The sequence below is a fragment of the Molossus molossus genome, unplaced genomic scaffold (genome assembly GCF_014108415.1).
Source record: "Molossus molossus isolate mMolMol1 unplaced genomic scaffold, mMolMol1.p scaffold_m16_p_7, whole genome shotgun sequence".
Lineage (NCBI taxonomy): Eukaryota > Metazoa > Chordata > Mammalia > Chiroptera > Molossidae > Molossus > Molossus molossus.
Genome location: NW_023425401.1, coordinates 32,564,834 through 32,590,258, shown reverse-complemented (window position 1 = coordinate 32,590,258; position 25,425 = coordinate 32,564,834). Strand labels below are relative to the sequence as shown.

Sequence of the window (25,425 nt, the reverse complement as noted above, 5' to 3'; positions counted from 1 at the left end):
CGGCCCGCAGATCAAGGAGTGGTGGGTTTGATTACGGTCAAGGGCATGTACCTCTATTGTGGGTTAAATCCTCTGCCCTGGTCGGAGTCCTGCGGGAGGCAACCAATCGATGCATCTATGTTTCTCTCTCTCCTGCTCCTTCCCTCCCACTCTAGCTAAAAACAAAAAAACAAAAACCCCAAAACAATGGAAAAATGTCCTAGGATGAGAATTTTAAAAATAAATAAATAAATAAATAAGTTTCTCTCTTAGAACACAGAGCATGGACATTTCATATATTTATAGGAAATGCTTAATAAAATCTTGTTGAATGAAGAGTGAACACATGAACCTGTTCCTTAGCAACAAACACTTCCTACTATATAGTAGGCAACTGACTACTTTCTGAAGTAAATTTCATCAGACGTTAGGCTTCATTAATAATTTTTATTTTAAAGATCACTTTTTATTGTAACAAATATAAAGTCATCGATGTCTTACAAATTGTCAAAAATGCTTTAAGTACAAAAGAAATACATTAGTAAAATGAAAGTTATACTGCATTATTTGGTACATACGTAATACTGTTGACATGCATACCATATGCTGGAAAAGCTCATGCATTACTGGAGGAGAGAAGAAATAAGCTACAACGGCTATAATGTCTGATTACAAATTCATTGCTTCGGTCAGTTTTCTTTCTTCAGGGATACCATTTACCTGCAATGTGTAAGCACAACATGAGCATGTGTTAGTAAGGGCATGGACACTTGTAGATTCTGAGCAAAACCGACTATGGCAAGGAGTGATTTTCTATCCCCTTAACATAATTCAAAAATGATTTCTCTGCATTTGGTTAAAACATTTTTTTAAAGAGGAAAAATTCTTATTTAGTCCTCTCCCTCTTGGGCAAAAGCTATAATGTTCTGTGTTTGTCAAAAGGCCCAGCCTGAAAATCCTTTCCACAATAGACAAAAAGGACGCGGTCGACTGTGGGATGTATGACTGGCTTTTTAGAAAATACCAGGTGGGTTGGAAGGGCTGAGAAAGTGAGCACAGCAAGGGCATCAGTCCCAATGGCCTGCGTCTGGTCCCAAAGCAAGTGCTGTTGTCCGCTGGGAACCGCGTCTTCACCCAGCTCGTGCTTAAGTCCAGGATCACAACGCCACGGCCAGCTCATTTCTTAAAGTGTTGACAGTCATTTCAAAGATCACAACTAACTAAATAAAAAAACTGCAAAATATGCTCTCCCCTGACAAATTCCATACAGGCAGCTACACATAATATTGCTTGGGATCCAAGAGACAGACTGTGCTTCAATTACCTTCACAAAGAAAACGGTACACGGTTATTCACCACTGTCACCCCTCTGCATTTAATAACAAAAGACAAGAGAAGACTGTGACACTTAGCACAGTGCTCGCAGGGACTTGGGAAATTATTTCCTGATCATTGGGCACAAACCTTGTTGCCTCTCTGTGGTACTCTGATCACTGGGGGCGAGGAACAGAAAAGATCTGAACCTGTGAAAATACACACGCAGCGTGGACCCCACGCCCGTGCACACAGAACAGCTTAGAGATTCTGAGTAACACACTTTATGTTTTCATTCAAATGAATAGGATGGGACTAAAGAATGTAAACTGCCCCTTTTAGCTCTTCTCTCCAGCCGATGTACTCTATTTGATTTTACATTTATCAGAGGCAAAAACACAACATTCTATCACAACTATTTTTTTTTTTAATGCTAGGGTGGTCTCCTTTCCTTCCTTCCTTCTCTCTCTCTCTCTCTCTCTCTCTCTCTCTCTCTCTCTCTCTGCCTTTAGATAGTTTGGAGAGGCACCAAGAACAAGATGAAAAAAGAAAACAGCCACGAGAAAATAGTCCACGTTAGTCAATAATATGCTCCAAATTACAGAAAAATATAAGAAAACAAGAAGGTGACAGGCTACAGTGTTAACTAAAAAGAAGTTCAAAACTTTCCTGATTCAAGCAAAATACCTGCTCCCAAAACCCGTTTTAGAATACTTTAAAAAATAGGTTGAACAACCTAAAATCTCCCTAAGGGAATTCTTTGGCTCTGATCACATTTACTTCGGCATAAACTGTTCTTGTATTTGGAAATGCTGCCTATTACTAAAATGAAGCATGCTAACAGGCCTACTTGCTACAAATCTACATAACCATCAAGTAACTTTCCCTAATATCTTCTACTTAGGTTTCCTTGTTTTCCCCAGTGGGGGAATAAGTAACATCTGGATTTTTAAAATACTCAAAAAAATTTGTTTTGCCAGAAATTGTCTCCCTTCTATTCATTCCTTGCCTGAAATAATTAAGAATCAGGGGAAAGACATCTTTGGGGACATGGAAGTCTATAAGAAGAAAAAGAAGTTCTAGCATTTTCACTGTGGAAATATTCTTTTAAACTTTTTCCTCTTTAAAAAAATAAAAGCCATATAATTAGAGTTAGTAGAAATTCATTTATTTCTTTGTTCTTTAGATAACATATTTATAACAAAGTTTGTTCCTTCATCAATCTCCTGAATGCTTACATCGATATATTGAACAGTCTCGTTGAAACATGTTAGCATTTAATTAAAATAAGTAATCAAAATTGTGGAGGGAAATTCTGATAAATGTTATCTCGTAATTAAAATCTGATGAACAACTTCATTATACTTGCCTCAAATCTCTGAAAAGTTGTCAACCGAAAATCTCCTTAAATTCCCGAAAGCAGTAATAGAGAAGATAATGTCTGAATGAAACTCTCCAATACATTTCTATATGTACCCACAGTTTTTAAGAGACCTACTTATTAGCTCCCCGACCACAATACCACCATTCATACTCAGAATTCCACATCCAACTTACATTTTTAAAACTTCTCTTGCTTTTCCAAAAGAGCTAAAAAGGCATTACTGGTTGCCTGGCAGTTAGAACTAGGAATCAACCACTAATTCGAAGACAATCATGAATAAGTTATCTCCTCCGTCCTGAGATGAATGAAATAATTGGCGGTGGACATTTTTTAGGGACCCTTGAAAGAAACAAACTTAAAGAAAGCGCGTCTCAGGGAAATAGAATAGTCCAGGGAGAATGGTCTGCCATCTTGTTGTCACTGGTCATGTTCTAACAGCCTTTAAATGTGGCATTAGAATGGGCCAACCATTTCTCATTTATCCCCCTGAAGCCCCAGTGATTAGTCACAATGGTTTCCTTTTACAAGAGTCAGTTTCAAGCTGCTCACTTACTAAGACAAATCCTGGATGCACCTCAGCTAAGAATCATTCATACCAAGGGGAAGAAGAGGGAGCTTCGCTGAAGGAAGGGATTTTATTCAGTCTTCCTTAATTAGGCAGGACCTCCATGGATGCTTTTGCGCTAAGATCATTTACCCTGTGTTTATCACACTAATGCCAATCCATGCAATAATCTAAGCTATTATTCTGAAGTTCTAACTCTGATTAAGGAAAGACGCAACTGTTTTGCCATCCTTGGTTAGGCTAAAGTTTCATAAATCATACAGTACTATAATTGTCTTTTAATCTATGAACTTCACTCATAAACATCAACTCATTAGTATATCGATTTGTTGAGTACTCACCTGTAGTCTGCTGTTGGGGAATCTGAGTCTGATGTGGCAAGTTCCTAGAAATGATTAACAGTTTTTTAATAAAACTGCTTGCTTACACACATGTAAACAATGGGCAGACGTATTAGAATGTAAACCTTATGGCGAGAAAGGACCCCAGAAACCCATCTATTCCAGCACCCCTGAGGTCTGAGGAAGACACAAAACAATACTGATAACATTCATGGAGTTGCTACTACACGCTCTCTTGTACCTCACAACAACGCCTAGGAGGCAGGTATTATTTCCCCCAGTGCACAGATAAAAACAGGCTTGGAGGTCCGGGACTACACAGCTAGACGTGGTACATAAAGATGTGAACACAGGGCTCCAGGGCTTGTGTTTGTAACCCGTACACTTTCAGATCCAGGTCTAGAACACATTTACACACTCCCACACTCTCACAGAACAACACATGTAACCATCTTCACGGACTGTGTTAAACCTGTGCTCCTCTATCTCCTTCCTAGGAAATGACAGTTGCCATCCAGCCAACTGCACTAGTCAAAATGTACAGGTCACCCCTGGCCCCTCCCTCTCCTCAGTCCTCATGCCCCCTGGGAACTCTCGACAATTCCCCTCCAAGTTTTTGAATCTGTCCTCTTCTTTCCCAGCTCCAAGGCTAACTTGGTTGCAGCCATCATTTCTCCCTGGATCTTTGCAACTAATCCGAACTGCTCCCTCATCCCCTCTTGCTCCCTTATAATCCACTGTGTACATTGCTGTCAGATGATCTCCTAAGACACAAATCTGGTTATGTCATCCAAATATCACACATTTCAGGGTTTTCTTATATCTACCTGCAAACGAAGTTTCTCGGTGCAGCCCCCGACTGCCTAAAACGGAACCCCCGCCTCTGGGGCCCACTCCCGGTTCTTGCCCAACCAGCTCCCATCTGTCCTTGCAAATTCAACCCAAGATGTGTTACAGTGAACACATATTACTCCTACAGTTTAAAAATATCCCACAGGAATGCTAAGTACATTTTAACTTATTATTTTTACTTAAAAAAAACCCACACACACCGTTCCAGTATTACTCTTCTGTGCCTCCTCACATTCTAAGCACCACCCCGAACAGGTTAGCATTCAGCATGCTTACACCCTGGCCCCCACTGTTTCCCTCACATGTTTAATTGCCCCAAAGTGCCTGAACGGTAAGAACCATCCTGTTTTGTTCCGTATCCCCAGCAATAGGCATGAAATAATACGGTCTGAATGAACAGAGGCAAAAGAGAAGCTACTTACAGAGATTCACATAATACACATGCGTTTATTAGTGCTCACACACACCCTTTTAGCTTCAAATTTTGATATTAAAATTAGTTTGCAGAAGTATACAGTTTAGATTTTGTGTGGAACCAATTGCTACGGAGTATGGTTTGATCCAAGCTAGGGATTTTCAAATTTTGTTTGTTTGTTTCTCTTCAGCAATGAATTCCTTTTCATTGGACTCCTAAGCAGAACTCTTGATGTACAAGAGACACATGTGTAGTTGCTCCTGTTGGAACAGGGATCCAGGGATCCCTCCTGCTTTGTTCCCTGTGCCCCACAAGCTGGCCCCTAGGGCATTTCTAAAAAAACCTCCAAGCAAGTGAAGTTTAAAACTATTGATCTAAAGTAATTTCAGCCAGGAAAATATTATGCGCCAAATACCACAATCCAGAGTGGAAAACAGTATATGATAGTTAAATACTATTTAAACTCTTTAAATTAATCTATAGGAATGTTAATAACTCGGTGATTTTTTTCTTTGGGGAAAAAAAAAAAGTTCCATTGTTAAGGAAATAACAAAATCAATTCTAATTCAATTTGAGGAAGTTACTTAATAATTCATCTCAATAATTACATTCCTTTTTGCTATTACCTATCAGCCCTACTTATCCTTGTGTGGTCTCAGGGAGATTTTTTTTTTTTTTTGGTTTGTTTATTCTTTCCATTCCACACAATGTATTTATAGTGGTTTGGATGATGAAAGTAAAAACATTAATATATAAACCACAAGAGGAAATCAGTTCTAGATTTAAAGTTGAGAAAACAAACATCTTTGCTACAAAAATAAAAATGCAGTTTCATGGGCATTTGACGGTGGGTGTGGGGAGGCAGTGATACGAGCTTCGCTTTAACTTCTCAGGTAAAACTCATCTGGGCTTTTTCTACATTAGAAATGAATGCAGTACCCCTTACCCCCCACAAACACATACACCCTTCCTCATTTCCTATCATCTCTATCTCCACCTAGCCTATTCATGGATTACATCAATATATTTTGACAACATAAAAATACCAAAAAGGACAAAGAAAGGCCTTGAGAAACTGTAGATCAAGGATAACAAAATTCAAAGTAAGTATTTCAATGAAGTCGTTGGAACCCGTTCTCCCATTGCTCCGCTCAACTTACACTTCTGTGGAACACGATCTGAAAAACACTGATCAGAACCAATCCATGCCCTATCATTTCTTCTAGCGCCTCCGTATTTTCCTCTCTGTGACTCTGCTAAACCTTCTACACGTACTGGGCCTGGCCAGGTTGGACGAGAACCGGTTGGCTGAGAAAGTGCCATACACAAACTACAAGAAATCTGGAGAGGATGCGTGTGTATTACATCGCTTTGGGGATGTAGAAGTATCTGCAGCGAGTGACCCAACCGGTTAAGTTTGAACAACGTCCATGCACCCCTTGCAACGTCAAGGGAAACTTAGATGAGTTATACGCAAGTGCTTGTGTGTGCAAAATGGTGCTCAACAAAAATATGTGCAGATTCAACTTCCCCAGAGCCCCCAAGGTGAGCACACCGAGCTCTGCTTTTGTGGTTGCCCACACTTGTGACTACATGTGAACCTGTGAGTGCTGAGAGTGTTCATGTATCTCGGATGGGCATATCTGAAGTGCATACACCATCTGAGAGTTGCAGAGAGGTACCCACTAAGAGCACTGCTTCAGGCATATTGGGCAAATGCCTATGACTAAGTCTGCTGTAATTAAGAAGCAGAGAACTGAGGAAGAAAATGGAACCATTCCTTCCAACTTGGTGAAAGCTGCTAAAGGCAATTATACAGGAGAGTGGGGGCTGACTTCAAAGAGCATTCCTGTAATCCTTCAAAGAAAGGATCTTTCTAAAGGCATAAAACTGTTTAAAATAATTAAGTTATTAATGGACTAACTGAACGATTATTATGTACAAACTGTATTACGTAGGAAAGAGACTTCAGAAAACTGTAATTCTCTAAATTATTAGCGTTAATTATTTTCTAATTTCACTACCATTAATTACATGCATTTAAATAGAAAATTATGTAAATTAGCCATTGCGCAAACTTCGCTCTTTAAGAAGGTAAAGGTAATAACTTGCAAATTAATAAATAAGTGATTTGGGGGGAGTATGCAATTATTTATTATTTGTACAACTGTTTTAAGGTAATTTGACATTCTTGGATATCCTGCAGAGTAATCCTATGAGTAAGGTTGATAATTATCAACCCATTATATTCCTATTTGCTAGAAGACTCAAAAGCAAAGAAAGGTTAAGTGATTTTTATAAAAGCCACATAATCTGTGCCAGAGTTTAAAATAAATGACAGTTTAGTTATGTGGAATATTTAACACTTCTCTTTTGAATTAGCATGGAGACATTGAACAATAAGACATAGTAATCTGTTTTTGACATTTCCCAATTATTTAAGCAAAATTGACATTATCCAAATCTTGCTGATTTGGACCCCATTAATTTTTACTAAGGCAGCAGGCCATTATGTGGATTGAAGAAGGAAAACAGAAAGAAATTGGAATCACCATCATTGTTAACTTCAAAACCTAATTTTAACTAAAGTCAATGCATAAAGGAAAAAGGAGACTTTTGTTTATTTCTTTTAATTTCCCCTGTACTTGTATAAAGCTAAAGTCAAGCCTACCACAGCTTTAAAACGATGCAGTACAAACTTATAGAAACAAAACTCATCAAAGTACCACTGCATTTATTGCTTTCAATGTATGCTCATTGAATTTAAAAAAAGTGAATGGCTCCAAAATTTCCTGGTCTGGTTAACACTTCTTGTCAACAGGAAATCATTATCTCGGTCCCCTGAAACATTCTCTTCAACTGATATTAACACTTTTATTGAAACCTTATTGTTTATTTATGAAATTTTATCATGAAGCTAGTGCTTATTATTATCAAAGGAAAGACAAATAGAAAAATACTTCAGCCCTGGCCAGTCTTGCTCAGTGGTTAGAGCATCAGCCCGTGGTCCAGAAAGTCCTGGATTCAGTTCCCGCTAAGGGCACATACCTCGGTTGCAGTTTGTCCCCGGCCCCGGTTGGGGTCATGTGGGTGGCAACCACTCGATGTGTCTCTCTCACATCGATGTTTCTCTCTCTCTCTTCCTCCCTCTCTCCCTCCCACTCTATCTAAAGATAAATGCAAAGTACTTATGCTACTTACAAAATATCTTTAATTAGAAGACTTAATTCTACTTTTATACTTGTTAATTTGCAAAGATTAAACACAACCTACCGCCTGTTATGAGGGGGACACAATTACCCTGGATTAGGTATTACGTTTTGTATAATGAATAAGAAAAAATTTTGTATAGCCAATTAAAATCTTCTGAGAAAATGTCCGGGTGATTCCCCTACCGTGCACTGCATTCAATCCCAGATGAAGATGCCTCCCTCTCAGGGAAAACTGACAGACACTGATGTTGGTTTAAGAAAAGAATAAGGAGAAGACAGACACACCCCTAAATGACCACATAAAACATTACAACTTTAAGATTAAGTTATGTTTCAGCCTGGCCAGTGTGGCTCAGTGGTTGAGTGTCGACCCATGAGGGTTTCCGGTTCGAATCCTGGTCAGGGCACATGCCCAGGTTGTGGGTCAAACGCCCAGTGGGGGGCATACAGGAGGCTGCCAATAGATGTTCTCTCCCATCGATGTTTCTCTCTCTCCCTCTCTCTCTAAAAATAAATAAAGGGAAAAAAGGATTTTTTAAAAAAAGGAGAAAGTTATGTTTCAGAAAGTTGATTCTCTGGCATCCTGCAGTCAATGGCTGCCATGAAATTGCACAATGAGTACAATTTCCCAGGGGTTTTTACCTTTTCAAGGTCTAGCCTTTCTCGGCCCCATTCAGGCACTGTTTTCTAATCAGCTCACCTCTCACCTCTCCACACCATCTTCCTCAGGCAGCTCACCGAGGTGTGAGAAGTCTAGAGGCTGATAAGCACAATCTCACACGCAGCCCAACACTGGAGATAAGATGCCTGGACTAGCCCCTTTCACACTTTTCTTTTGCACATGGCCCTCAGGGAGAATTAAGAGAAACTCGTTCCTCTTTTAAAACCCCACGCGGTAGAGGAGTATGAGTGACAACCTCTTCCTCACCCCCATGCCAACAGGAATACCAGAAATACCAATCCGACCTTCTGAATCCCCAAACCTGGGTCCTTGAAGTGTTTAAGTCAGGGATTCTCAACCTCTTTTCCTGCTCCACGGGAACATGTGTCCACCAGATTCAAAATCCCCCGCAGGGCCCTGCACTCGTGAGAACTCCACAGGTGCGTGTGACCTTCGCCTTGGTTTGGGACAACCAGGCTAGACCACCTCTCGACATTCCTTTCAGGACTTGAAATTTGATTGTCCTCATTTAAAGCATTACAAAGCTTTATATTTGAGGTCCATCAGTCGAATCTGTAATATATTTTTGATAGTAAATCTTTGGTCTAAAACATAACCCTTAATCACAACAATGATTTTTTGGGGGCAAAGCAAAATTTACCTTTTTAAGAATTACTTTATAATGTGACCTCCAGCAATGCATTGTAATAAGTCAGGGGACTGCCTATAAAGCAAAATATTCTTTTTACTCTTAAAGGTAACATTTATCCACTGAACTACAAAGATAAGATAACTGATTAAGCACAGATGCAGAAGCCCTGATTATACAAGGGGGTGGGGGACATTCTACAGAGTAGGTGTCTAGTGCTCCTCAGGCCTGTCACAGTCGGTGGAAACGAGGAAGGTGTAGACACTGTCCAGACCAGAGAAGACTAAGAGGCCAATTTCTGTGTCCGAGACAGAATCCTGGAACATAAAACGCATGTGTTCCAGCTCCAGTTTCTCTCCACTGTCTGGTAACCTGGATCAGGAAACCTTCTGACTTTCTGAGGTCAACGACAACGTATCTATCCCTGACTTGACCAAGATAGGTAAACAATCTAATCTCAATTTAGCTTTGTTTCTCATCCGTGTCTCAATTTTATCATCTGCAAATAATGAAACATTTTTTACTGTCTAACTTATGGCACAAGTCTGGAGTCTTATGAAGCATTCTACCAAAAAAAAAAAAAAAGAAAACAAAAACCCAACACAATGAAACATAACTGTGTAATTGATGAATAACTGTGACAGGCCCTCATTACACAACAGTGATGAGTTCTCTATACCTCATGGATTACCTTGTTTAAAAGACCCAAATAAATTTCTATGCAACTCTGAATGTCCTTGAGTCTTGCCTAAAGCTATGTCCTTATGTTTGAATATTTCTAGTATCAAGTCTGAAGAACAAACAAAAAACCCAGTAGCTAGCCAAGTTATTTATGAGTGATAAATTCAGTACAGTTAGTATGAATATGGGGAGATGAAATGCATGCCTTTTAGGAAGGGTTAATTAATAAATATCAGGCAGTATTATCCACGCATATATTCAATTATCAAGTACTGCAATTCCTCATCAAATATCTCATTTTAACGTTAAGCATTCAGTTCGATTCAAATGACCAAAATATTTATATATGTGTGTACTTGGACCAAAATAGAACTTTAAAGGCAGGGCTATGCTTTTAAGGTAAGGAGTAAAAACTGAATTTGTGTAAAGGACAGCTGTGTCGAACCCAATACAATAAATTTCCTACTATCTGGCATGGTTGGAAAATGAGGTTAATCACATATTCTAGCTTATAGGGAGTTACCATAGAGACCGTGCATTTTATCCATTTCCAAGAATAAAAGAAAGATAATATACACTCAACACTGAAACTACACCGAATGTAATTTAATTTTCCTCTGATGAGTCAGACACACTTGATGATCTCGCTCTGCCTCAGAATAATCATTCTGAACATCATCAATTATCTGTGTACCCTATTTATATAGAAGTACTAGTTAATGGAGTTTTTCCATTAGCAGAAATCTGAATAATATGAATGTTTTCTGGACTTAAAAATACATATATATGGTCATACTGTTGCAAGTTCAGTAAAATAACCTATTGCATTTACAAATAAAGAGATCTGATCAACATAATGACAGTCTTGATGGGGTTATAGAACAGCCAAGAATTTACATTTGGTTATAACTAGACAGAAAATTTTATTTTGCTCGTATATAAGTGGCAACATTGCAGAATCCTAACCACAAGAAATCAAAATAATTCTTAAGGAGCTATTCTTATGCTCCATATATACGGTTAGAAAGGATATTTAAAAAATAGTACAACCTTTTCCCTTCCCTTAAACTTCACCAGCAATAGAGTTTTCCTGATTTACAAATATATTCAAGTTCTCCTACTCATGATGAATAGTTCTCTATTCTAAAATTTGATAGTATTGTTATATTGTCAATAGAAGCATCTCCCACACTGTCTTCTTTAAAGAGTTACATCTTCTGATCTTTCCCCGTGGATTCATAAAGCACCAAAGGCTCTGAGAACTCCTCTGATTTAAAAAACGAAAAACAAACTTGAGCTGTATTTCACCATTTCGTTTTTGAGAATATATATCAACATTTCACTAGCACTCTTGGGTAATGAATATAAGAAATGGTAGCCTTAAAGAATTCTCTGACTCTTTTCAATTTGAAAACAAGTGATAAGGCTGTTCATAAATGTCATCTAAAAACAGCAAGAGAGACTGTTAAATTGTGAACTATTACAATATTATTGACATTTCTCAACAGTATCTAATCCTAGCCATCAGAGAACATAACAATTCATCCCCTCCATTCAGTACAACTCAACTTCGTAAGACTCTACTATTTACATTCACGATAGAATATTAATGTTTCCAAAACTTCAAATTTAAATTACACAATTTCCCCACTGTTATTAGGACTTGAGTCAGTTACACATACACACACATGCATACCTTGGCCTACTCAAAACTAAGTAAAGGATGTTAGAAGGATTCAGGAAAATACTCACAATACTTTTAGATTTCCAAAGCATTTTGGACAAATTTACTGAGTCTGACTGACTATATATATATATATATATATATATATATATACACACACACACACACACACTATTCATAGTAATTACTGTTTAATCTTCAAATTATCACATGCATTTTACATGGTTACAAAATAAGCATTGCAATGGGAAATGTTTGCACCCAGTACGGTTCCTAGATAAATCTTTAATCAGCAAGCGGTTACTTTTACATCATATCCTAAGGTTTATGCATGTGTGGGAGGGGAATTTTTCTGTATATCCATTGTATTTACAAAAATGAAAGAGAGGAGGATCTCAAAATCAAACTTGTGACTTCCTTGGGGAAAATGAATTTGACCCCCCCCCTTTTTATTTTTTTGTTAATCCTCACCCGAAGATATTTTTTTTTTCATTGATTTTTTTACATAGAGTGGAAGGGAGGGAGAGAGAGAGAAACATCGGTCTAAAGAAACACATTGATTGGTTGCCTCCTGCATGACCCTGACGGAGGCTGGGGATTGAACCTGCAACCCAGGTACACGCCTTTGACCAGAAGTCAAACCCTTGACCCTTGGATCAAAAGGCTGACGCTCTAACTTCTGAGTCAAATTGACTAGGGCTAAGTTAACCCTTTTTAACACATGGTTTAAAAATTCTAAAAAAATAGCCATGTTCTTAAAAATAAATGACAGTTTTACCTACAATTCATTCACATCAAACTTCATCCAGGCATATAGTGTGGTGTTCTATAGAACCACCTGGTCAATGTTCTCCCCCAAACTACCTTTCCAGGTTTTCTGACCATAGTTCTAACTCAACAGAGAAGATTTGCACTAAACACTGTGTTTTTAGCCAAACTGGAACTACTTATTTTGATATACAAGCAGACCACAATTTAGATTAAATTGGTCCGTGGTAATAACATTAAAATAATAGGTCAACAGAACCAAATAATTCTAATAACAGCGCTAAGAAACAATCAATTCGTCATGCTTTAGAATATGCTTCTCTTTTCACAATTAACTCATCTCTGAGCAAACATATGTTCGTTTATTAGTCGTGTCAATTCCTTACATATTAAGGTACATGTCACCTTGTTGGGATTATTGAAGGGAAAAAAAAGCATTCCCTGAAAGTAATTCTATTCATTATTAATTTGGACCAGCACAGTGGGGTTGGGATCTATATTATCCATGTCCTTTTGGTATTTTCTCTTCATTAGAAATGAACAAAGAAACATACAAGTGGAAGTTCCAATAATGAAAAGCTCTGGACTTTACAGCATTAACTGCACGTATTCATGCATATTAATAACCACTGTTCTAAGTGGATACTCACTGTTGTGTCTGCATCAACGGCATATTAGTGCTCTCATAATTGTCTGCGTGCAGAGGAGGAATGATCTCCCCTGTGACAGGGTGAAACACAGGAAGCGTCGACAGGGGCCATGCTATCTCTCTATTCTTGGACATGTCACGAAGCTCTTTGGTAGATTTCTGAATAGCGCTATGATGGACCAGTTGTATGCTAGGTCAAAAAAGAAATAAAACAACATGTATTTAAAATCATATATTATCTCAGTGGGTCATCAACTTGAAAAAAAAAATTCTTTTATTATTAAAATAGGAGGACGTTATTGCAATTTGGGCTTTCTACAAATTAGATAAGAAAAAGATACATTTCATATATTAACATAGCAAAACTAAAAATTATAAACAAATTTTTAATTAAATGTGTCTTTCATTAAACGAAGCTATAAAGCATTGTGTTAATATTACAGCCCTAAGTAACAAACTAGCATTCTATTTAATTTCTACGATTAAGATTAAACTACCAGAGCTTTTGTATTGTTGCTTCTGATGGGGCATTTATAAATACTCACAGAAGTTTCATTTTATGGTAGGTTATTACTGTAGATTCAGGAAAACGTGTATGAAAGGTCTTTTCATCTGTTCTCTGGTTTATAGAAATGCAGATTGGGAAATCACATAATATAAATGGCAAGTTAATATTCTGAATCTGAAATATTTTAGGTTCAGTTTTTATCTCTATAGTCTTAGTTTTCAAACCCTTTTTTAATTTTTAGTTTCTACCCCTCCTAAATCTCTCTATTTAGAAAGCAGCTTTCACATTTATGAAATAAACTATGAAAGATGATGAATGAAAAAAAAGCATGACACACAGGTAAGAAGCATGATGAGCAACTGAGGAGTGGATAAAATGATAAAGAAAATAACAGGAAAGAAGACACTTACTCTGGTGTTTGCATGTTTCTCTTTTCCCTAGAAACAAAACAAAATTTATGAATTAAATAATAGCATTGATATTTGGAACATTAAGACTATATGCTCATGGGATCTTGCATGATGTGGAAATGCTCACACTGTTACTATTCAACGCCACCAGGCAGCGTCTGCCACCAGGCTCATGACATGACTGGGATGAGTACACATACAAAGATGAAATACTGATGAGAAACACACAGAAAAATGAAAAAAAAGAAAAAAAAAAAGGGCGATTAAGAATCAAGCTCTTTGAAATAAATTCTATGATATGATGAAACCAGGCTACATGTGAACATGGAAGTTTGTTACTTGCTGCTTTATTACTTTTTTATCCTTGGCTTTGCTACTCTGACTTCCAAACAATCTCCAGAGATTATTTTAATTGACATAGACGTTCTGAAAGTACTAACTCTGCATGAACTGAAGACTCATTATTCAAATTATAGCCTTATTGTCCTAATTTACTCCTAAGTTTATATATGTGGGTATATATATTTAAACATTTAGATTGTCACCCTGTTTGACAGCAGAACAATTTCGAGAAGAATTGTGACCATCAATCCTGATCAAACTGACGAAGACAGTTTATTTCGTTACAGTGCAATTACCATGTCAACAGAGCCCCAAGTCTCTGCTTACACAAATGCCTTGTGTAACCGAAATATCCAGCTTCAGTGATCGTTGGGACTGTTTTTGCCAGCATGAATTTACATCTCGCCTTAAAATTTTTTGAATAAAGTAATTACGTCCCCTAATTTGATTTATTAGACTCCAAACTATTTTAATTCACTTTTAAAGGAATCAAGTACCATAGTTTGACTTGAACATAATTTCAATTCATTTATAAAGTGTTTTATGAATTAAATGAAACTTGGCTTTTAATGGAATCTTATATGTTGTTATCTTAATAGGCTCTATAATTTTTTATTAGTGTTTTAAAGTACTCACACGCCTTCCCGTCGGCAGCACATGACATAAGCAAGTATTAGAAAAAGGACCAGTGCTACTGCCGAGGGCACAGCCAGTGTAATTAGGAAATCCGTGTGATAGTCTCTGCTTTTCAAGGAATCGGAAGGGGGTTTGTACTCCCCACCATCAGGTAAAATCCCCTCTCCACGGATCACTTCCTGATAGGTGGACACTTGCTTTGTTTTATCAACCTGATACAAAAGAAGACAATTACACATCAAATTAATAGCTGCAAACATTATGAGACTTTACGATCTAGATATAGCAAAACATTCTTTGACAAATTTCTAAAAAGCAATGTTTTCCAATTACTGCATCACCTTGAACATGCAGTTTTTGAGGGGAGCTAGGAAGAAGTCATGAATAAAACTAATAAATTGAAGGCATTATGTTGGTCTACTTTCTGTGTCCTTCTCACTAAATATACGTACCTACACACACGTATACACACGTACACACATGTACACATACATAATAAATATGTGCGTATGCAGTTGTGTTTTTCCAGTTTCCTTTCTCCAAAGCAGAAGTCCTTCACACTACTATGTAAATTTCTCATTCCCTAATGACAAACCTCTAATGCAGATGCTAAGCCATAAACTTGCTGCTAACCAGGTATTGTGGGTATGGTTTCCAAGGTTAGCAAAAGAGAAAAGAAAAAATGAGAGGCAATTTCTCAATGATTACAACCTTGATCTTTCTGGCATCCCGCTGATGGAATACTTTTTTGGAAAGGCAGTCTGGGAGCACGTACCCCTTCCAATGCTATCATTTACTAAATTCTATCCCAGAATCAAAAATGCACATTGGCGCTATATTAATTTACCTCCACACTCACTGAACTGCTTCTACCGAGTTGCTGTTAATTGTGTAAACCACTGCAGAACGGCCACTGAAACTTGTCATTACATTTGCTCCACTCCCCGCCACAAAAAACATTCAGAAGAATTATTGGTGGCCTTGTTCCCAAAAAACTCCACTTGAAGAATGTTATTAACACTATAGTGCTAGTATAATCTTTATTTTCTGCCAAGGAACTCATTCTTTGCCTCCTTTCAGAATGAGAATCAGATAACTGATGAATTGCCTTTTTTAATTCTGGAAGGAGCAGGCTTGTTGTCAAACTTAACCTTAGGCTAACTTTTCTTTTTTTTGGGGGGGGGGGGAGTAAAATTTAGGTCCTGAATTTCCATTTCTCTTCTATTTCACCGATTATGTTTATTCACTGATTCTTTCACTTAAACCTCACGAAATCTTCTGTGGTGAGATGTAACACAACCTTTCCAGTTATACAGTCTTACCACCAAATCCAAATCTTCAAAGCATGTCATTTTTAAACCTTTAGAAGTTGGATACTATTCCTGAACATAGGCCGTTTACAGAACAAGGAAAGTGGCGCTGTTAGGGCCCGCTGTCCCCTGGCGGGTTAGGGGCACCCACTACGTTATAATGCAGCCGCTCAGTCTTTCCTGCCCTTGTGGGATTGGCCCATGACTGAAACACTGGGCTTTGGAAATTCAGCACTTATCTGCAATACGTAAACCATGCCATCTCAATCATTTTATTTGATTTAAGAAGGCAAAGAAAGGGCATTATTTTCTTAAGACACAAAGGACAGAAAAGGCAGGGGCCAGGGCCACAGGCGCTAAGTGCTGCGGCTCGAGTAAGACGTTCTCCCCAGAGGGTCCGGGAAGGCTGCCTGCAGTCGGTTCTCTCCGACACGCGGTGACAGTTGTGTTTATGTGTCAAGAACTTTGTTCCAATGTCAACTTTAAACTTAGATCGAATTCAGCCAGCACCAATCACCACGAGTGGACAGAAGTTAAATCTAAAGGTCACTATAGAAGTGAAACAACTGTTCCTATCTTCCAGAAAGCAGAATCAAAAAATAACAACATAAATGTTATGTAAAATATTCTATATCTGTATCTTACATATACATGAAACCTTTCCCACATTTTCCTAAGTCTTTGAGCATGCTCATTTGAAAAGATGTTTAGAAGAAATATTTCATATATATGGGGCTGTGGGTAAGATTTCCTCACTTGGAATTGCTCTTTTATCCCTTGAACTTTCCCCACAATTGGAGTTTCTGGGGCACTGAATTAAAGGACAATATTGCTTTATTTTCAGATCTATTATTGCGCCCTGGTCTCTCCATCCAGAGTGGGGTAGTGGAAGCACTGTTGAGATTGTCTACACATGTCACAGTGACTCCATAATTTATCCTGATTTAGCAGCCACCTGGAAGTCCAGGATGAACATTTGGACCACCTGCCAAGCTAATCCGGCCCAGCAACTAATCAAGGGTAGACTGAGAACAAAAGTGGAGATACTCTTTCCTAAATGGGTACACTGTCAAAGAGCTCGCTAAATACTTCAAGTCAAGAGAAGTCAATTTTGGTTAACAGAGTAAACCCAGGATTTGCTCCTAAAAGCAGTTCAGGTTTTAGTCAAATGTTATCTCCTGCCACATCACTTCTAATTACATTTGCAAAAACAGACTATAATTAGAACTCACCAGAGAAATTTTGCACCAGTCGATGTAAAATTGAGTACGAAATTTTTTATCACATGTGATTACGGGCTCCATTTCTTGACTGCATCTCAACTGATTCTGTGGATTTTCGACTTCTCGTAAACAAGACGAGAACGGGACATCTGCACCAACCATGACATAAACGCTGCAACAATGTGAAACTCTCAGGTTATCCTTTAAGAAAATTGAACATACTGAAAAACAATCTACCCTGAAAGCAGGATTTATCCCTTTGAATCGAGGGATTTTCTAGAATCATCCCTAATGTAGGGACCCGGGTTTTAAAGGCAATGATTCATAGGGGCTTCCTTTCATCCTTACCTTTATTCGACCAACATTTACTGAGTGCTTTGGTGCACCAGACACTTTTTCAATTTTAGGTTAATGTCTAAAAATGTTTTCGCCCCACTTATTTTAATTCAAAGTAAGCATGTGTCCTATTCTGAATATAATATTTGACAGATTACTTACATTAAAACTCATTCTTAAAATAGATTGTTTAGAAAATACAATCACTAAAATAATAAATAATTATTAGTAACAAATTTTCCCTTGAATCATCTTAATAAGACTGTGACATTACATGCCTGGAGGACATGGAGCTTTAGGAAGTATTAGCTATTTACCCAGAGTCCTGTCCGCCCTTCCACTTCACAGACCCCTACTGTTAGATCTCTCATTACAAGGGCTCTCAAAGTTCTATCTAAGAAGTTAATACAAGATAAAAACTAGTTAAACACAAACTAGGCAAGCAAAATCTATTTCTTGGTGTGTATCTTAGCAAGTAGGGGAAACAATTCCACTTAACTGACCAATAGGTGATTCACAATAAAAGAGAAGATGATACTAGCATTTAAATAATATTAGAACAGCTTAAGAAGACAGAAATAGCGTAGGTCTTTTGAAAGAAAAACTAGAAAATTACTCTAAATTAATTGTTCATTTTCCTAATGACAATGCTATAGATACCTATGAAATGAAATAAACCTATTAAAATTCAGCTGACTTCCTTGCAAAAAAGACAAATTGATCCTAAAATTCATATGGAAATTCAAGGGACCCAAAATAGCCACATACAGAAGAAAAATCTTGAAAGAAAAAAAGCTGGAAGACAGCCCTGGCCAGTTTGGCTCAGCGGTTAGAGCGTTGGCCTGCGGTCCGGAGAGACCCGGGTTCGGTTCCCGCTAAGGGCACGTACTTCGGCTGCAGTTTGTCCCCGGCCCTGGTTGGTCGCGCGGGTGGCAGCCACTCGATGTGTCCCTTCACGTCGATGTTTCTCACTCTCTCTCCCTTCCTCTCTCTCCCTCCCACTCTTTCTGTACAAAAAGTGGAAAAAATATCCTCAGGTGAGGATAAAAACAAAACAAAACAAAACAAAAAAAGATGGAAGACACACAAGTACCAATTTCAAAGCTTACTACAAAACAATAGTAATCAAGATCATGTGGTACTAGTTAAGGAGAGACATGCAGATCAATGGAATAGATTTAAAAGTACAGAAAGAAACTCTTACATTTAGTAAACTAAAGTTTGTCTCAGGTGTCAAGACAATTCAATGGGGGAAAGAATAGTCTTTACAACATACGATGCTGGGACAGCCAGATATTCATATGTAAAAAAATAAAGTCGGACCCCTACCTTATACCACATACAAAATTAACTCGAAATAGATCAAAGATTTAAATGCAAGAGCTAACTATTAAACTCTGAAAAGCAAACAGGCATAAATTTTCATGACCTTAGATTAAGCAATGTTTTCTTAGATATGACACAAAAGTTCCAGCAATAATTGAAAAAAAATAGAGAAACTGGGCTTATCAAAATTATAAACTTTGTGCTTTAAAGGACACACTTCAAGAAAGCAAAAAGGAAACCCATGAAATGAAACAAAATATTTGCAAATCATTGCTTTAATAAGGGGACTTGTATTCCCAATACATAAAGGACTCTTACAAGTCAATAACAAAAGACAAATAATCCAATTTGAAATGGCAAAGAATCTGAACAGACATTTCTCTAAAGAAGATATACAAACACCCAACAAGAGCATCAAAAGATGCTCAACCATTAGCCATTAGAAAGAGAAATCAAAACCACAATGAGATCCCACTTCATACTTTTATTAAAATAAAAAAGATAATAGGAAGTGATGGTGAAGATATGAGGAAACTGGAACTCTCCTAGTCTGCTGGCAGGGATGTAAAACAATGCAACTGGACAATTCCTCAAAAGGTTAAAAACAGAGTTACCATGTGACCGGCAATCCACTCCTAAGTGAAATGAAAATATGTCTGTATAAAAGTGTGTACATGAATGTTTATAGCAACATTGTCCCTAATAGTCAAAAAGTGAAAACAATCCAAATGCTCATCAACTGAATGGATAAAAGGAAGAATATTTATACAATAGAATATTAGCCATAAAAAAGAAAAAAGTACAGCCCTGACTGGTGTTAGAGCATCAGCCCTCTGACCAAAGGGTCTCAGGTTCAATTTCTGATCGAGGGCACATACCTGGGTTGCAGAGTCGATCCCCAGCCTGGTTGGGGAATGGAAAAACATCCTCAGGTGAGGATTAACAAAAAAAAAAAAAAAAAGAAGAATGAAGTACTGACACATGCTACATCATGGATGAACCCTGAAAACAGTATGTTAAGTGAAAGAAGCCAGTCACAAAAGATCACATATTGTATAATTCCATTCATATGAAATATCCAGAATAGGTAAAATTATGGAGGCAGCAAGTAAGCAGCGGTTGCCTGGGGCTGGAGGTGGGGTGGTGGTAAGTGACTCCTAATGGATGTGTGTCGAGGGGAGGGTGGGATGATGAAAATGCTCTAAAATTGATTGTGGTAAAGACTGTACAACTTTGGGAACAAACTAAAATCCACTGAGTTTATATTTTAAATAGGTGAATTGTATGCCCTGGCTGGTGTGGCTCAGCTCATGCACCAAGTTTGATTCCTGGTCAGGGCACAAGCCTAGATTCTGGGCTCGATCTCAGGTAGGGGACGTGCAGGCGGCATTGGATGGATGTCTCACTCTCATATCAATGTTTCTCTCTCTCTCTCTCATCTTTCTTCTCTCTCTGAAAATCAATAAACTATTCTTTTTTTTAAAAAAATGGTGAATTATATGGTATTACATATAAGTGCAGCACAAAAATTCAAAGCTATGTCAATGTAAGTATGAAGTCACACCGAGTTGACAACTGTGCCCCAGAGTACGATTACACAAACTCATTTGGTTGCCCTTATGTGAAATGTATATTTGGACTTAAAATTCATTCGGAAGAACATTAAAATAAAACAACTATGATGTTTTTGGAAGACAAACAATGTACAATGGATGGAAACTAAAAATCAAATAAAAATTCAGAACAAAAGTAGATGTGGGAAAACCATTGCTAAAGTATGTAGATGATCAGTGAATCTAAACATATTACATTTAAAACAAGTTACTTTAAAGCTCCACATAAAGCCAATTTCTATGCCCTTATTAACTGCCTAGCAAAAACCATGATTCCTTGATAACTGAAATATATCTGTAAATAGAGAATTAAAATAAATATTTCTTACAACAGTCCTCTGCTTTAACATGATACTGATTTGCATTTATAATTAATAATTTTTAAATTAATTCACTTCATAATATAAGTGTGCATAAGCATATGAGTTTTGGGTGCTTTAAAAAGTTTATTTTTTCCCCCTCCAATTAAAAAGCAATACAAAACATTACATAAAATTTGGGATATAAAAACAGAATTAATTAGTATTACCAAGAAAACTATTTTCATTTTCCAGTGCACTTGGCAGAATATTTTTCAAATGCATATATTTTAACCTAATTGCAATCATCTCTAAAATATAATTTTGTATCTTTTTTCACTTAATGCATCATAAACATTTTCCATATTGTATAGTCTTTGTAATTATAGTTTTAAGGCAATACAATTTTTTAAGTTCACATGATTTACTCAATTATTGCACAGTTGGACACATAAGTTGTTTCCAATTTTTGATGTTATAAATAATATTGCAAAGACTATCTTGGTACATATTCTTTAATGTTACTATCTTAGAAGAAATGCTTAGAAGTGGAAACATTTTTATGACAGTTGACACATACTGCCAAGTTACTTTCATCTGTACTGGGGTGATCCATGAGCTTCCCAAACTTAGTATGTTCCGAACTGAGCTCATCATCACCCCACCCCACCTCCACCTGTTCCTCCTTCTAGCTTCTTCTCCCTCAGTGACTGGCATGGCCAGATGCTCAAGCACCATCATCTTTGAGTCCTGTCCTTCTTCCCACATATTCAATCCATCATCAATCTCTGACATTCACTCTGAAAGAACTCTCATGCACACCTGTCCACTTTGTTCTCTCCCACTGCTACAACCCTAGTTCTAGTCACCATCACTTTCCACACAAGTGAAGCAACAGTCTCTTAATAGTTCTCCTTGAACCCAATCTTTTTCACCATCCTCAGGGAGCCTATTTGCTGAACTGATGAATGAATAAAAAGTATCATACCCGTTAAAACACAAGCAATTATATATGTGAAAGTTGCTAAGAGAGTAAATCTTCACAATTCTTATCACAAGAAGAAAAATGTGTCGCTATGTGTGGTGATGGATATTAACTAAACTTACTGTGGTGGTCATTTTGCAATATTCATATGTATAAAATATTTATGTTGTACACCTTAAAGTTATACAACATGTAATAATTACATCTCAATAAAACTTGGAAAATAAGTTAAATGAAATGCAAATAGACTACAACTGTTATGCTCGAGAAAGGTAGATATTGGAATTGCCTTGTAAGTAAAAATAATAATAATGTGTATATATTGTTTCTTTTGTATAACCAGTAAATTTCAACACATTGGCTTTTTCTTTTTTAATCCTCACCCAAGGATCTTTTTCCATTGATTTTTTTTTTTTTTTTTTCAGGAGTGGAAGGGAGGAAGGTGATGGGGGGCGAGAGAGAAAGAAATATCATTGTGAGAGAGGCACATCAATTGGTTGCCTCCTACTCAACCCTGTGCCCTTGACCAGGAATCGAACCCATGACTCTTTGGCCTATGGGCCAATGCTGTAACTGCGGAACCAAACTGGCCAGGGCTCAACATGTTGGCTTTTTAAAAAATAATTTTGTTGCTCTGGGTGGTTTGGCCCAGCAGTTGGAGTATCGGCCCGTGGACCAAAGAGTTGCAGGTTCAATTCCAGTCAAGGACACGTACCTCTTTGCAGTTCAGACCCAGCCCTGGTGGGGGTTGTGTGGGAGGAAACCAGTCGATGTGTCTCTCTCTCATCAATGTTTCTCTCTCTCTCTCTCTCCCTCCCACTGTGTCTGAAAATAAATGTAAAAATATCAATCAAAAAATAAGGAAAAATAAATAAAACAAAACTAAATGACCAATCTAATACAGAATAAAAACAGAACAAAGGACACTTCCGGAGTCTGGTCCCACTGCTTGCTTACTCCTCTCCACTGGAGAAGGATGGACCCTCAGAAGAGGGAACAGGCACAGAGGCTCAGACTCTTTTGGTTTTCGGGGGGGAGGGGGGGGTCTCCTGCTTACAGAAAGAAGACATCTGGGTTTGCTTTATTCTTTCATGTGGTAGGCTTAGCAGGCCCAGCTGCTAAAATGCAAAGTTTAATACCAGCCATTTTCTGCAAAGGTCCCTAATGCTTCAGGATAAAATCCCAACACTTCTTCCTGGTGCGCAAGGCCTTACGTGGCCCGGGCTTTGCCTCCTCGGTAACTATCACTACTGGATCCCTGTCCTCCATTTCCACGCGAAGCAGGTTTCCAACTCCACAACATTTTCTCCTACCTAAGGGCTTCCGCCCAAGCTGCTCCCTCTGCCGAGAATCCCTCTCACTCATTTTTGAGCAGGATAATTTGTACTCGTACTTCAAACTCAGGTCAGGCTTTAATTCGCCTCCTCGATGGACCGTTTGTAGGCCCCACCTGACGTGGGGGAGGAGCACTCCACTGGGAGTCCCGGACTGCAGCCCGTACCACGCCGTTTCCTTCATGGTCTGATTACTTGCCTGGACTGTAACAGACTGTGAACACAGACTATATTTTTTAAATCACTGTACCCCTATGACTAGTAACACTATTCCCCCATAAAAAGTACTCAATAAATGCTAAACTATGAAAGAAAAACATGGATGTCTGCATAGAACTTAAAAGAATAGAAATAAGACATCTAGCTGTGTTGATTTCATTTTTATATTTTTATACTTATAAAAATAGGTTCCTATGGGTCTTCAATTTTTATTTTATTAAAAAATTTTTTCAAAAATTCCTATCTCATATCACCATCATTCCATAAACAAAAGGATACCAAAGGCCCATTATTCAAGAATAATGCACCGGTCTCACTTATATGTGGAATCTAATGAACAAAATAAACTCATGACTGAGATAGAACCAGAGACATGGAAGTAGGGAACAAATCTCAGAGCCAAGCGGGTGGCAGGAAGAGATAAACTGAAGAACTTATATGCAGAACCTGTGGACACCGACAGCACTGTGGTGAAGGCCTGGGACAGGGCAGGAACTGGGTGGAGGGGGGCAATGGAGGGAAAAAGAGGGGGACATCTGTAATACTCTCCACAATAAAGATAAAAAATGAATAATGCACCAAAAATATCAGAGGCACATTATTTAAGAATAAAGGACAATCTTGTAAATCACCCAACATGGGGACAATTCAGCAGAGCACCAGGGTCTGGCCCAGGGTCACGACCTCCCATCAGAGCAGTAGCTGGCAGCCACTGACTGACATTCTCTTCCTCAAGTGCAACTTCTCATCGAGGCCTCGGCAGAGCAAAAAGCAGACAATTAATTAAAGGGAGCACTTGGTGAGATTGCCGAGAGAATCAACTAGGATTCTGTGGCTGACTGAGGCTAGATCCACATGCTTTGGTAACCAGAGGAAACAGTGGTAGGTCTGACAATCTCTTATGAAAAGTGAGCATATTCTTTAATCCTCACACCCCATCATCCCCTTCATAGCCACCATTTACACCACATCACTCAGCCCTGGTTGGCAGCTAGGCCATGCCGAGCATGAAATATGAACCTGCTCCTCTTTCCATCAGCTTTATCCCAGGCTAAATGCATCCACAGAATCCGCAGCCTCTGGCTCCGTGTCAGGAGCAAAAGTGGCAGCGAGACCACACACTCAGAGAGAGCACAGTTGCGCCCGGGTTACGGGTCTGGCGAGGGAGAGGGAGTCTTTCCAGGAGCTCAGCCTTCCTTTGCACAAGCTTCCTCACCTTGACATGACTCTTTGTCATTGTCTTCCGTTAGTTTAGGAGAAGTCCGAAAGCTGTCAGTGAGTTCTGCAGAGATGAAAAATGCACACCAGGAAGGAAGAGGAGCTGGGATGCTGCCGAGTGGGTTCTTGATGACTGGCGTTTAATGATGCCTGAGCTGTGGGTTTACGCCGAGGGTCTCCTATGAGAGCTTCTCCTACTCATTTGCTGTTTCTTTGACTACATACAGCAAATATGGCCAATTTTGCCATTGGTGGATATGGCTGCCATGAGAAACAGGGCATAATTTCATGGGGATTTTTTTTAAAGATTAGAGACTGAGGCTTATTCAAAGTATAAAGTAGAACACATTTTTAGGTACTTAATACTTCTGAAGTGTATGAGTATATTTTTAAATAAAGTTTTAGAAAAGGAAGGGATGCAACTTCTTTTGCTGTCTCTCTCTCTCTCTCTCTCTCTCTCTCTCTCTCTCGATCTTTTCAATATTTCATTTTTAAAAGGGATGTGGAGTCCA

At 38.2% G+C, this 25,425-nt stretch overlaps 1 protein-coding gene across 3 annotated transcripts in view; it reads right to left on the bottom strand.

The window, feature by feature from the left end:
* Positions 1 to 408: 408 nt before the first annotated feature.
* SGCE (sarcoglycan epsilon) overlaps positions 409 to 25,425 on the bottom strand; it is a 67,498-nt gene continuing 42,481 nt past the window's right edge. Inside the window, exons 7-12 of one of the 3 annotated variants that reach the window (XM_036246642.1) lie at positions 17,593 to 17,755; positions 15,051 to 15,262; positions 14,073 to 14,099; positions 13,156 to 13,344; positions 3,584 to 3,627; positions 409 to 699 (exon numbers count right to left, since the gene is read on the bottom strand). In XM_036246642.1, the coding sequence (XP_036102535.1) occupies positions 683 to 699; positions 3,584 to 3,627; positions 13,156 to 13,344; positions 14,073 to 14,099; positions 15,051 to 15,262; positions 17,593 to 17,755 (652 nt within the window). In that variant the 3' untranslated portion in view covers positions 409 to 682. The remainder of the gene's footprint in view (positions 700 to 3,583; positions 3,628 to 13,155; positions 13,345 to 14,072; positions 14,100 to 15,050; positions 15,263 to 17,592; positions 17,756 to 25,425) is intronic. The other 2 variants (XM_036246643.1, XM_036246644.1) reach the window with 2 other exon arrangements.